The sequence below is a fragment of the Cynoglossus semilaevis genome, chromosome 17 (genome assembly GCF_000523025.1).
Source record: "Cynoglossus semilaevis isolate Cse_v1.0 chromosome 17, Cse_v1.0, whole genome shotgun sequence".
In the NCBI taxonomy this organism is placed as follows: domain Eukaryota; kingdom Metazoa; phylum Chordata; class Actinopteri; order Pleuronectiformes; family Cynoglossidae; genus Cynoglossus; species Cynoglossus semilaevis.
The window spans coordinates 11309233-11323378 of record NC_024323.1 but is presented as its reverse complement, the minus strand read 5'-3'; the positions used below and the strand labels follow the sequence as shown (position 1 = coordinate 11323378).

The window sequence follows — 14146 nt, the reverse complement described above, 5'->3', positions numbered from 1 at the left end:
CACACGCACCCGCCACCCCACAACACCCCCCCCACCCACCCCCCCACCCACACCCACAGCCCCAGCCACAGCCACAGCCACAATATCATCAATACAACCGACCCCAAAACTTAAATCCTCAGCCGACTCCTCCTGACACCACTCCTGTCCCACACGTGGCACCAACGCGCGCCCCCACGGCCGTCCCCACTGCAGACAGAGACGTAGATGTCGCTGCCCAGGTCTCAGGGCTCCCTGGTCTGTCGGGGGTGCCCTCCATGCCAGCTTCACCCGTAGTCCCAGGCTTGCCTGTCATGACAGGTGTGCCAGGTACAAAAACTGGGCATGTGTTAGGTTTTCACGCATGTTTGGCCCTAAAGAGTGTCGGCTTGATGACGTTTGAACACCAAATACTGTGAAGTCGTAGAACGGCGTTAGATACTGGTGTGTTTGGAGCTTTGTTTGAAGTGACGTGGTTTACCTACTGTGAGTTGTTTTTTTAATTTTTTCAATTTTGTCTCCTGTAGGAGCGGAGCAGTCAGTGCTGACTCAGCAGCAGCAGGCCATCATCAACCAGCAGGCTATCATTCTGGTCTGAACCAGCTCCTCACTTTGACGTCCATGCTTGATTTTTGATCAAGAATATTGGTAAAAAACGTAGAAAAAACATTTCTGCTTTGGTGTGTGTCGCAGGCCCAGCAGATGACCATGCAGGCCATCGCCATCCAGCAGCAGATGTTGTCTTCTTTCCCTCCTGCGACTCCAGCTCCACAGTCTCCACCATCACCGCATCACATACAGACACAGCAGCGCTCCTACACACCCAGTCCTGTGAGTATACACACACACATCGCTCACCTGCACTGTGCTGTGGCAGTGCAAGAGTTCGAGCTCACACTTCTTTTTTATCTTAGAAAAACTAAAGTCTATCCTTTACTGCTTCTCTTCTGCAGACCAGGGAAAGTGACAGTTCTGCAAACAAGTCTGGCTCCAGGAAAATGAGTATGACAGTTTGTGTTGTCATTAGTGATTATTCTGTACAGAATTATCTTTAATACTATGTCTTTACTTCTCCTTAATATGTAAAAATAAACGATTCTGCAGCAACTAGACTCTTCTATGTTCCAGGCCCAACACGCAGCCCTCCTCCGGAGGACGTGGTCCGGGCCAGTGTCAGTAACACTGAGCGTTTGGATCCCAGCCATGACATTAAAGACATCGTTAAACAGCACCAACCTGCTGGAACCACGACCTCTGCTGGAAGTGCTACGCAAAGGTAACACAAATATTAACTCGGAAAAATATGTCCTCTCATCTTCACGGGCCGTGAACATCAGAAAATGTATTTAATGTGTGCAGAAAGGGAGAAGGAAAATCCTTTACGAAGAAGCCAGACCCTCATGATGAAGCTATGGAGATTCTCAAAGACCAGATGACAAACCCACCACAGCCGGTACCATCCTGTCCTTCCATGCTGCCACAGTTCATACACTGCCATGCTGAAATACAAACAATAACAATAACTAACATGTGATACTGTCTTCTGTCTCAGTCACAGAGGAAACCTCAACCTTCTCAACGCAAGAATGACGACGGTTCCAAGTTCACCAAGTCGACCAAGTCTCGTCCAGCAGCACCAAAGAGCGCCAACCTCAGCCCAGCGCCTCCTACAGGTGATTGAACCCACCCTGGATGATGTCATTACAAAATTGGAGAGGGTTTGTCTGATATTCCACTGTGTAACATTTGATGTTTGTACGTTTGATTGCAGTTTCCAGAGAGCTGCCAGTAGAAGAGGAGATTGTTCAGACTCAGCTCCACAGCAGAGCCAGTGAGGAATATTACACATACTCCAACGTTCCCTGGAAGCTCTACATGAGGAAAGAGGTGTGTGTCAGGGAGATACACACAGAGGGAAAATAAATTGATGAATAATCTTCACCTAAACACAGTTTAATTTTAAACAAATATATTTAAACTGTTGCACTTTTTGCAGGTTTTCTACCCGAGGGAGACCTTCAACAATTCACTCACTCTGGAACTGATCTTCAGACAGGTATTTGCGATGATTAAATTATATTTAGCACTACAGAAAATATAACATATTAATTTTTTTGTCTTCACTCCATAGGTCGTACATGACACCTTCTCTGAGGCCTGCATCCGCATCACTCAAGACGAACGACAGAAAATGAAAACTCTCTTTGGTAAATAACCAACCTGACACACACACACACACACACAGATACTGTCTGGACCAATAACTGTGTAAAATGTAAATTTTTTTATTTAAATTTTTTTTTTCAACAGCGGAAAACAGTGTAGATCAGACTTCAGGAACACAAGATGAAAACACAAAAAAGAAAGTTGTGTCAATGGCCAAAGACTCATGGGAAATCTACTTCTCACGCCTTTTCCCAGCATCTGTAAGTTGAGTCATTTATACATCAATATTATTATTATTATTTTAATAGATTTGTTAAAAATTTATTTATTTATCAATGGGAGTAGTCACAAATAAAAAACACAAGTGTAAAACAAATACATGGACCTGCTGATATTTTTTATTTGTTTTCAGCAATTTATTGATTTTTTTGTCATATTATTGTGATGATCTCAATTGTCCTATGATTAATTAGCTATAAAATGTTAGTAGTTGATACACCATATATATATACATACATATATACATGTTTGTGTGTGCGTATGTTTTAGGGCAGTGTAGGCACCGGAGTGCAGGTGCTGTCTGTGTCCCATAAAGGCATCAAGCTGCTCAAGATGGTGCGGAGCAGCTCTTCTGCCTCAGATTACTTCAGAGTGCTGAGGCCTTACAGGTGAGGAAGAGGAACTGATCTGATCTGAGACCTCTCTCCTCTCCACTCTCTCCTGTGTGTTCAACACTTGACTTCCTGTTACTATTGTCTTGCGTGTATTACCTCCTCTACAGCTACTCGGACATCCTGTTTGTGTCAATCCCCTCGAAAAACATGCTGGAGTTCAACCTCACCAACGAGAAGCTCATCCTGTTCTCTGCCAAGGCGCCTCAGGTCAAACACATGATCGACTATTTCCTCACCGAGCTCAAGAAGGTATGGGTCTCAGACTGGTCCTTATCCTTGGTTAAAATTGTCAATCAGTAGAAAATAGAAATGCGAGATATTTGCAGAGAAACCTGTGGCCTAGTGGCCGAGGATTGCTGGTTCAAATCCTCTAGAAAAATGCTGCAGATGAACAGAACAGAACCTCTAGAATAAAGCTGCAGATTCAAGGGACGGTTCACAAAAACTGGATCCTGCAGGATGATGGATTTGATGACACCTGTGTCGTATTTATGTCAGGACTCTGAGTATGTGGTGGCAGTGAGGAACTACATCACCGAAGACAGGACTCTGCTCAGCTTCCACAAAGGAGACATCATCCGACTGCAGCATATGGACAGACTGGAGGCTGGTGAGACGCAGACATGACCAAAACATTCTTTCAATCAATCACTTTCATTCTTGTAGCAGAGGCTGCCCCCTGGTGGCTGTGAATAATTACTTTTTTTGTTGTTTGTATTGTTGTTTTTTTTGTAATTTATGCAGCTTTTGTTGCTTTTGCTTCATGTCAATATGTATTTGTGTGCATGTGTGTATGTGTTTGTACATGTGTGGCTGATCAGGCAAACATTATGGCTGCATAGTGAGGAAGAAGGTCATGCTTCTGGAGGAGCTAAAGAGAGACACTCCTGAGTTTGGTGGGTTCAGTTTGGGCTCTTCCACTTCTGCTGTGTGTGTGTGTGCATGTGTGTGTGTCCAACTCTGTGTGTCCCAAATGCTGCTTGTATTTTGCACGTTGGTTTGTTTTCTATGACATAGCATTCACTTTTGTAATTTCCAATCTTGCAAATCCAGAATAACAGTTTCACTATTCAATTTATTTTCACTTTTCTGTTATTTGACACTTCCTTTTGTTGTTAAAACACATTTACTCTAGACTAAAATAATGTTTCCTGCTCTATTTTTTATTTTTTTTACTTTGTGACTCAACATTCTGTGGACAGGCTGGCGGTTTGGGGCGGTGTACGGAAAATCTGGAGTTTTTCCCAGTGAGTATGTGCATCCTGTGGCTGCTCCAGACTTCCTGGTTCTTCCTGATGAGCGTGTGGAGCCTCGACACAGACAGGGAAGAGTGGCTGCGTCTGCTGCTGTGGCTGTGGCCATGGGTTCAGCGGTGGCTGCTCATGAACTTGACCTCTCCACAGAGGTGTGTGTACAGCATCTGTGTCAGCAGCAAAAGATGTTGTTTTGGGTTTTTTTTGGTTTCAGAAATGGAAATAAATGTGTTAAATCTGGTTGTTAACATGTGTGTGTGTGTCAGGTGGTTAACGAATACATGTGTGTGTGTGTGTGTCAGGTGGTTAACGAAGTGTATGGCGACAGTCTGGGCGTTGAGCTGGATGATCTGCCTTTGCACAGTGACCAGTACCACATGACAGAGTTTGCCAAGAAGTACTTCAGAGACGCACAGAAGAACAGCAGGTCAGACTTCACACTGAGAGTACAGGTGTAACTGAAGGACGAAGCTGAAATGTTTTAGTTTTGAAATGTTTTGTTTTTCAGTGACCAGAAAAACAAAAAGGGAAAGGAAGGCAGAGACCCAGCTGACATGATCAAATTCTCTAAGGTAAAGTCCATCAGTTTTAGTAGAACTTTTTAAAAATGTTCTTAGAGCTGTTAATTTTCTTAAATTTAAAATCTGATTAATCACAATCATAATTTATTATGATTAATCATGATTAATCAATACAGACCTTACTCTGTGTTTTTCTCTCCAGTCTCCACTGCAGGAATCTCTGATCGACTTCTCAGACAAAGGAATGAACAGAGTGGCCACTGACATCTTCATAAGTGAGAGAAGAACAACGTGTGATTTCCATAATTTTACTGGACGAAAGAAGTCTCTAAAAATTAATTTACGTTCGATCTAATGGATATGAAATGTTATAAATGGAAAAATCGAGAGGGACTGAAAATGATGGCATTTTCTTTTTTTGTACATCATGATAAATAACAGATTATTACAGTATTTTGCACCATATGAATTAACACTGTTTATTAATTGTTTTCTCTTCAGTCATAATGAAGTTCATGGGAGATTTTCCACTAAAGGGTCAGACAGAGCAGGACTTGGTCACCACTTTACTGAAGGTAGGCAGACTGTTTAATAACTCCTGGGAAATTACAGACTGACAAAAACAAGATCTATTTAATCCCATAAATCTGAAATATTTGTGTGGGGTTCTATGTTGTCTTTTCACCTTAATTTGCGTTGCCATGTACACTTATGTTCTTCACTTGTAGCTAAGTGGAGACCATGGCCTGATAAAGGATGAAGCCTACTGCCAAGTGATGAAGCAGGTCACTGTGAACACCAGCTCCAAACCGTATGTCACTAAACCAGTCCTGAATGTAGACGTGATGGGTTTGGGTGAGTGGGCTTTTCATTTCAGCTGTGTTTGTTGTGTGTTTAGAGACAGCTGCCAGAGAGGGTGGAGGCTGCTCTACATCCTGACGGCTTTTTATCGCTGCTCTGATGTCATGAAGCCATTTGTGTTGAAGTTTCTGCAGGATGCCTGTGCCAGCCCTGGAGTTCTGTACCAAGGTGGAGAATTCAAAACATCTATCTGTCGGTTCACGGTCACATCGGATGTTTTAATAATACCATAAACCACTGCTGCTTTGACCTGACAGGTGTTGCCAAGGCATGTGAGCAGAATCTGAGGAAGACTTTTCAATATGGCGGACGTGTACAGTTTCCTAACAGCATGGAACTCAAAGCTATGCTGGTTAGTCTACAATGTATCCACAGAGTTTCATACACACACACAGCAGAACTACATGAACTCACCATGAGTTCACCAAAAATGTTGGGAAAGTGTGTGAGAATTAACATTTAGTCAGAGAAATGACACACATGCCTTATTCACAGAGTTTCATATACACACACAGCAGAACTACATGAACTACATGAGTTCACCAGTTCATGTTGGGAAAGTGTGTGAGAGTTAACATTTATTTAGTCAGAGAAATGACACACATGCCATTTATATTTTGATCCCTTTATTCAGAATTTAGTATTAAAAATATGTAATGACTAATGAGTGCACAGTTTTTTTATGTTCTCTGTCACATCACCGATGTCCACTGATTGGTTGTTCGTGTGCAGGCAGGGCGGAGCTCCAAAAGACAGCTGTTTCTGCTGCCAGGTGGGATTGAAAGGCACTTGAAAATCAAGACTTGCTCAGTGAGTGACACACACACACACACAGACACAGGGTTTAATAATTGTTGGTTGTATTAAAATTAGACTTGTAGAATTATTTGTTTTGTAGTACTATCCAGGCTGTGCGTGGTAAATTAGCTGCCACATCAAATACATTCATGGGCCACAAATCTTTGAACAAATCGAACCTGTAGTGAATGGGTGCTTCTACTTTCAGGTAGCTTTAGATGCCATTGAGGAGCTATGTTACGAAATGAGTCTTCACCGGACGGAGGCCTTGGATGAATATGCCATCTTTTTGGTCACACACAAAGGTAAATGTGCTGAAAAACCAAAGGTCCAGCACTCAGAGTACAATATAGTAATATTTTGATAAATTCATCAACGCTGACATTCCTTTTAGGTCAGAATGTTCGTCCCTTGAACAAACGAGAGTACATCTTGGACGTTGCCACAGAGGCTGAACCTGTGGATTCAAACTACAGTCTGTGGTTCAGAAGAGTCATATGGAGTCTGGCTCTGAAGTTAGACAATGAACTCTATGTCACCATGCACTACAACCAGGTACAGATCTGGTTCTTCTTCAACTGATTTCTGACTGATTCCACGTTGATTTTGGACACAGTTTGATTCTCTGTGTCTCTAATGAAGGTCCTACCAGACTACCTGAAGGCCCTGCTGACCGTGGTTCCTCAGGGTCAGCCCAGTGAACAGCATCTACAGCAGATCGCCAGGCTTGCTGCCCTACAGCACCGTGCTAAGGACGCCGTCTACCTGCCCACTTTGTAAATACAAAAAGGATACACACAACATTACTTTTCATAAAATAATTTGTCGTTTGCACTGTATTTGTGCAAAACCAGGAAAGTACTGAACAGCTGTGTCAGGCGTATATATTCTTCCTCTCAACATTCTCTCAATTTCACTTTGTGTCTTTGTAGTCGTGAGGTGCAGGAGTCCATCCCTCCCCAGTTCTACGGCAAACAAGGTTCACAGCATTGGCTGGACATGGTCACTCAGCACATGCAGCAGGTCCAGCCATTGAACCCACACCAGGCCCGTGCACAGTTTCTTGGTAAGACTGCAGTTTGGTGTGTTTGTGTTTGTAAGGATTTCTACAGTACAAATATAGGGCTGTTTCACTGACTTGGAGAAAACCGAGGTCTGATATCTTGTTAACTCTTCTCCCCAGGCCTGGTCAGCGCCTTTCCCATGTTCGGCTCCTCCTTCTTTTACATTCAGAGTTCGAGCAATGCTTCCATCCATGCTCCGTGTATACTGGCAGTCAATCTAAACGGATTACACTTTCTTAACAAGGACACTCATGTATGTAACTGGTATAAATCCAACAAACACAGCTGTCAAAAACAAATTTTACATTTATTAAATTATAGTGGTATTTGGCTCCCTCTACTGGTGTGCCTCGTTTTTTCTGCCCATAATCATATATGACAGAAATCTTACATTTTTAGTCTGTGCATTATTATTATTATTATTCATTTACATTCCTGGGATACCTGTCCGTGTGTTCTGTCTTTAGGAGATCATGGTACGCTTCCCTCTGAAGGAGGTCCAGTCCACTCGGACCCAGAGACCGACTTCAGGCTCTAGTTATCCGTATGTAGAGATCATGATCGGAGATCTGCTCAACCAGCGCATAACACAGCTACAACTGGAGCAGGTGTGTGTTTTGTATTTTGCCAAATTATTTTTGTGTAATTAATCTGTAAATTTAGGTTAATCTTGGTTTGTGCACCCGTTTGTGTACTTGTTTGTGTTCCTCAGGGACTGGAGCTGTGCCGAGTCATTGCCATGCACATGGAGAACATGTTGTCACTAAGAGAGAAGAGGCTGACACTGCCACCAAGTGAAATTACACTGCTATAGGACACACACACACACAAACATACACAAATCACACTGAATGCCTTGTAAATGCACTGCATCTACCTCTATTTGAAACAGAGTGTATTTTGATACTGACAAGATGTGATGAATGTCAAGATGATGCTAAAGACAAGGTCGTGTAAGCGTATCCTGAAAGCCTGGTACCTATTTATATTACATTATTAGGCCAATATTGTCTTAATTCAACCACCTGGTTTATAAAATCAAGGGCATTTTAGTCTTTCAAGTATATGTCATGATAAAACCCTATATTTTTTTAGAGTTTCTATTACAGCAAATACAAATTCATTAGAACACAATGGCAGCCTTTTAACAACCCTTCCCAATTAGAATTCTATTTCTGTTGTTTGTTTGTCAGAACTTTTTTAAATTGAATTTTGTTTTACACCTAAATGGGCACAAACAATTTAACTCATTTCCTCCTCCAGGAATAAAGATAACTAATTTATTTAATTTAGTAAAATGTATAGAATTGTGCCATGTCACACCAATGAGTGAAATACATGTATATGATGCAAAAAATGGTGTGCAACCTGGTAATTTTAGGACATTATTAGTTTTATATTGTTTTGTTATGCAAGTATGGAAATCCTGTTGATGGACATTGTAAGAATGAATGAAACAAATTATTTTAAATCTTATTTTACGCATGACTTAATTATTTTGATGCCTGTGATTTGATGTCATTTTATAAATCAAATAATGCTACTGTTCTATCGCAAACCATTTAAAAATGTTTTAAATTCAATTCTCGTCATTTTCCTTTTTCTTTATTTTTTCTATTTTGTTTTGCTTCATTAACTTGTTTTGCTTCATTAACTCTATAGTGTCTCTTTATTTTCCTTTTTCTTTATTTTTTCTATTTTTAAGTATTGTGTTCGTTTGTTTTGCTTCATTAACTCTATAGTGTCTCTTTACTATCAGTTAGTTTAATTTGCTGTAAGGAAGTCCCCGATTGTTGCCCCGTGTTGATGCGGAAGGTTAGCAACAGTATGTGGTGCGTTCTGCGCTTCAAACCGAACGCACCCCGTCTCCAGTGTTCTGGGGTTTGTGGGCGTTCCTTTGTAATTGCTTGCAGATTCTATGGCTCTGATTGGCTGAGAGTAACGGGGCTCCGTGTGAACCGGGAACTGGAACGCAGGGCGAAGAGGAGGAGGGGGCAAGGAAGAAGAGGAGGAGGACGGGGCTGTGGTCAAAGCCACCGCGACCTAAACAGCTCCAGGAGTGAGAGGAGGGAGGAGAGCCGCAGCCCGCAGGAGCAAAGCAACAGCAGCGTCTCAGCCCCGCTCTCTCTCTCTCAGCCTGCATGGGTTTCTCCGTTAGCTAGCTTAGCATCGTCCGCACCCGGGCTTCTCGTCTCCGTGTTTAACTTCACGTCCCCCCTCTCCAACACCCACCCGGAGCTGCCGAGCTCCCCCTGCCCGGCTCCAGGATGATGAAGTTTAGGTTTCGTCGGCAGGGCACAGACCCGCAGAGAGAGAAGATAAAACAGGAGCTTTTCGCCTTCAACAAGGTAAAGTAACGGGTCAACGGAGGAGGAGGTGGTGAAGTGTTTGTGCACCTCACCTCCTCTGCTGCTCCTCTCCCTGAAACTCAACATAGTGTGTCCTGTGGCTGAGGTTTGTTGAGTTTTAACCTCAGTTTGTGTGTTCATACAAATTAAGTTAACACGTCTCCCCCGGTGGGACCTGGTGGACGTTCACGGCTCTTATGTTGACGTGCGTGTGTTTGTGTGTTAATTGGCCGGTTAATTGGCTTCAAACTAAAACGCGGCCTCTGTTCAAAGTGTGTGTGTTCGTGTGTGTGACCCTACAAATAACCATTAACAGCTGAGACATCACCAGGCTGAACTGTGTTGCTGCGGTCTGGTGCTTCATAGTTTCCTTGTTCTGATACGTACACTGATCAGTGTGGATGTCAGTGTAGTGACGACGACGCTGTTGTGTTGTTTCAAAGCTGCCACAACATTTACACAGTGCAGGGGAATTTTCAACTGCTCAGAACTTCAGATCTTATTGTTGTAATATTTGAGGGTCTGTGGCTCAAACCACCAGTGTCAGGTTTCACACAAGTCATCCAGATAATGTGAACTGCTTCATGTACACACAAAATGTAGACAGGGACTGGAACAATACACAGAGTCATCACACATCGCAGGAAGTGGTTAGTGGTGAATTTAATTTGTTTTAATTGAGAAAAAAAAAATTCCCCCCGGATGATGGAAAATCATTTTTTGCTTGCCAAAAATACAGTCATAGGAATTTAGTCTGTTTGGACTGAAGTATTTATGATTTTTTAGACAATATTCGTAAACCATGTTGTGGTGTTAGATTCTTGGCTGAATCACATGAGAGGCATCAATGTTTTTCAACCCTCTGACATTAATATATGTGATGCTTGGGGATATTTTTGTGATAAATTCTGTTTGCAGATTGAGGTCCTCCCCTGAGTCTAATTTTACAAAAATGTAGAAGTGCTGCACTACCATTACTGACCAGCAGATAGCTAAAATTTTGGATGGCTAAAAACAGTGGTTTGCCAATTTTCTTTCCCCTTTTTTTATCATTAAGATCTCTAAATATTTTCATGTTAGTGCTATCAAAGTCATATTTATAGGCATAGCTGGCTGTATTACTGTAACAAGTTACTAATCTCACTGTGAGATATTTTTGAACATATATCACATTTATTTGGACCAAGACATTTTTTTAACTCAGTTTTCTGACTCCTGTCTGTGGTCACAGTATCTGAGCTGCTGGGAAATGTAACCGTCAATACACTAATGCACTGATGGTCTATTGACTGTTGAAAAGCGGTGGCTGTTGATGCTCTGAGAAGATCGATGGATGACCAAACACGTTCTGCACTTCTGTGTGCACAACATACTCGTACTGTGTAAAGTTAATGGCAGCCTTGACCCCCAGGTCAGGGCAGGCCACTGTGCTCTCCGTCTGCAGCCTGTAGAACCGAGTGTTTCAGAGAACCAGACCAGACAAACACGTTTATGTTGAAATACATTATTTATCTTGCAACAAGTCTGCGTCACACGAACCCTGGTTGGAATAAAACTGTTGCGAAAGCTGTTCTAAAAGAGAAGGTAATGGTAACACTCCACTAAGATCAGCAGCAGCTGTCATCACTGTCCTGTAGGTGGTCTCCCTGAAGTGTTACTATGGGTCACAAAGTGTGTGTGTGTGTGTGTTTAGGTTGACATCTACTTCAGAGAAGGACACGGTTAAAGTTAATGATTCCCTTCACATCAGATTACTCTGTTTATTTTCTGATCTGTTTGATCACTGATCTTTAAAGTTGACACTTTTTCTTTTTGGTTTCTGTCCACTTCACTGTCTTAATTTTTCTCTGGTTACATTGATTTTAAGAGACCATGCACACATACACACGGTCCTATACAGTACAGGGTGCAGTTGATCCATTGTGCAATGCATCACACTCTCTCAATCCACTTTCTGGACTATGTCCCAAAAGCTTATCCCATAAATAAACAAAAACAAAGCCATGAATAATATGATTTATTTATTTATCTTTTATCCGACATTGTTTGACTGTGGCAGTCTGGAGCCCCGTTGTCTGTTGTTTTTTCCCCCTCTTTCTCTCATTTATGGTAATGTCTGAATGAAGCAATAGTATTGCCATTAGTGCCATTTTAAGATCTTCTCCTACAACTTTAATAAGGGAGTCCACCCTTCTTGACGCCTCACTGACTCTAGTCAGACAAAGGCAAAAGTTTTTTTTAGACATTTCTTTCATTTGCATATATGGTATTTTTTACACTCTCTCTGTTGTCTCTGTCTCCTACAGACTGTGGAACATGGGTTCCCTCATCAGCCCAGCTCTCTGGCCTTTGACCCCAAACTGCAAATTATGGCCATTGGCACAAAGTCGGGAGCCATTAAAGTGTATCCTTTCATCATTACTGAGCTCATGCCTCTGACGGAAGGGGGCTTTCGGAGGTCGTTAGGTCAAGACCACTGTGGTTATTACCTCAAGCATCTGTTGTTGGCTTGATTCCTTCAAGGTATAGTAGTGGTTTTATCAGCATGTACTGTTGGATGGGATTCCACTGCTGTCTACATTATTCAAGCAACACCGTGTCTCCAAAAAAACATCTGCGCTCTTGTTTGTCATAACCTGTTATTTTCTCACTTTGCTGCTGCTGCTGTTTTTTTTTTGTTTGTTTGTTTTTTTGCTTATAAATTGTGGGGTTGCAGCACCGTCCGTCTCCCACTGAACACGACTGATAAAATGATCCTCACTAATCTGCTGTGATTAAATTTAGTGGTGATTAAGTTATTGGGGTTGCTACATCCGTGTGTGTGTGTTATTTTGATGAGTTGATTGGTGTAAGTGACATTTATTGGTTGGATGATGACAAGTCTGCTCTGCTGAATACACGCAGAAGGCTTTTGAAAAAAATGTTCCTACGCATTTTTGTCAGTCACAAGTGCATGACTTGAAAGCCAATTTTCTGGCCAACAGTTTGGGTTGTTGTTGAGGCTCATGTCACTGAGGGTTTCTTTTTTTAACATTCGGTTTATGCTAGGAGTCACCAACTATATTTGTCATAGGGTCAGAATCTTTCTGGACAGACACGTTAAGAGCCCGACACATAAAATTAAAATCACATTTTTGTCTTACATTGTTTTATGATGGAATCTAGTCCTGGGCCAGATTTGCCCTGCGCTAGAGTATACTCTGTGTACAGCTAATGTACATATGTGAAATTCAAAATTTGATTTAAATTTGATGAAATTCAGCAAAACAAGGTAAGTGAATATCTTGTCAATAGGCTTGTAAATTCATAAATTTAAAGTCTGTTAATTGGTTTATAATAGGCATATAAATTTAAAGTCTGTTAATTGGTTTAGTCTAAGCTGTGAATTATTTCTGAATTTGCACTCGGTTTCTGTTGAAATGTTTTATATTCTGCTCAGAACAGTTGTTGTTTACCAATCTTCTCATTGCTGTTGTTGTTGTCGAGCTGCAGTTGTGATGCCTGTCACCCTCTCCCCTCCACATCACTGCAGTTAGCTGACTGACAGCGTTATCATGGCTCGTTGAACTGTCGGCCACAGCTATGAAAATGTGACCAAGACCCTCACACTTTGAAACCCCAGAAAAAACATAAAATGCTTCTTTTTTTTTTTTTTAATCTGTGGTCAGTTGGAATCTAACCCCAACTCCAGGGGGTGATGATGCAGAGCTGTGTCTGTCAGAGCAAAACAGAATAAACAGCAGCATAACGGTACAGTAGTAACGAGACGTTTTTTACGAGATGAGAAAATGAACTTTTTGTCCAGTATTGTTCCACCCATGTTCCCAGGGGTTGGACATTTCTAACATGCCTCGTGTCATATCACTGATTTCTCCTTGTTTACTTATGAAGAGTTGAGCACGAGTTCAGACTGTTGTCATCCGTTAAAAATGTAAAGGCGTGTACAGTTTACAGCTAACTCTGTTAGCCGCACAAGATTTATGCTCATCTTTGGTGTCTCTGGTGTGTGAGAATTTGAATCAAATTTTATTAACTAGTATGTCATTCTGCGGATGTTTATGTCTCTTCAAGTGAGTCACCATTTTAAAAAAAATTCTCAAATTGGAGATCAGCAGGGATTTCCACTAGACTGTGTATCAAAATATTTGCATGAATGCTGAGTCAGGTGGAAAAAGTTCTGGCCCACTTTGAGAGACCTGTTTCTTTTCTTGTGTGTCATTCAAGTTCCGTGCTGTGGAAGTGGTGGATGTGTTCTCTGCAGCTCAGAAAAAAGGAGACAGGCAGTACCAGGCACTTGCACCCCAGAGAGGGAGAGGGGAGAGAGAGGGAGAGAGAAAGATGGATAGATGAAGGGAGTGGAGGAGTTGGGGTGTAGGGGTAAAAACACAGGCCGTGAAGGCAGCTGGGGATTGAAAACAGCGAAAGGGAGATATACGGGTGGAGGGTAAAAACACAGGCAGTGAAGGCAGCTGGGGATTGAAA

At 41.9% G+C, this 14146-nt stretch overlaps 2 protein-coding genes across 2 annotated transcripts in view; both read left to right on the top strand.

Moving 5' to 3' along the window:
* The window catches only part of myo15aa (myosin XVAa), a gene marked incomplete at its 5' end in the record, with an annotated part of 20145 nt that extends 11249 nt beyond the window's left edge, over nt 1–8896 (top strand). Inside the window, 30 exons of the mRNA XM_025064523.1 lie at nt 507–571; nt 673–810; nt 933–981; nt 1108–1255; nt 1339–1432; nt 1532–1652; nt 1751–1866; nt 1976–2035; nt 2111–2186; nt 2290–2405; nt 2695–2813; nt 2927–3068; nt 3318–3429; nt 3641–3715; nt 4022–4224; nt 4375–4499; nt 4581–4644; nt 4796–4868; nt 5095–5168; nt 5322–5404; nt 5492–5622; nt 5712–5806; nt 6187–6264; nt 6461–6557; nt 6647–6807; nt 6895–7028; nt 7185–7318; nt 7436–7569; nt 7784–7924; nt 8029–8896. Coding sequence (XP_024920291.1) covers nt 507–571; nt 673–810; nt 933–981; nt 1108–1255; nt 1339–1432; nt 1532–1652; nt 1751–1866; nt 1976–2035; nt 2111–2186; nt 2290–2405; nt 2695–2813; nt 2927–3068; nt 3318–3429; nt 3641–3715; nt 4022–4224; nt 4375–4499; nt 4581–4644; nt 4796–4868; nt 5095–5168; nt 5322–5404; nt 5492–5622; nt 5712–5806; nt 6187–6264; nt 6461–6557; nt 6647–6807; nt 6895–7028; nt 7185–7318; nt 7436–7569; nt 7784–7924; nt 8029–8130 — 3260 coding nt within the window. The remainder of the gene's footprint in view (nt 1–506; nt 572–672; nt 811–932; nt 982–1107; nt 1256–1338; nt 1433–1531; nt 1653–1750; nt 1867–1975; nt 2036–2110; nt 2187–2289; nt 2406–2694; nt 2814–2926; nt 3069–3317; nt 3430–3640; nt 3716–4021; nt 4225–4374; nt 4500–4580; nt 4645–4795; nt 4869–5094; nt 5169–5321; nt 5405–5491; nt 5623–5711; nt 5807–6186; nt 6265–6460; nt 6558–6646; nt 6808–6894; nt 7029–7184; nt 7319–7435; nt 7570–7783; nt 7925–8028) is intronic.
* A 384-nt stretch (nt 8897–9280) lies between these two features.
* Nucleotides 9281–14146, top strand: part of llgl1 (LLGL scribble cell polarity complex component 1) — a 23446-nt gene continuing 18580 nt past the window's right edge. Inside the window, exons 1-2 of the mRNA XM_008330149.3 lie at nt 9281–9664; nt 11971–12068. Coding sequence (XP_008328371.1) covers nt 9584–9664; nt 11971–12068 — 179 coding nt within the window. The 5' untranslated portion in view covers nt 9281–9583. The remainder of the gene's footprint in view (nt 9665–11970; nt 12069–14146) is intronic.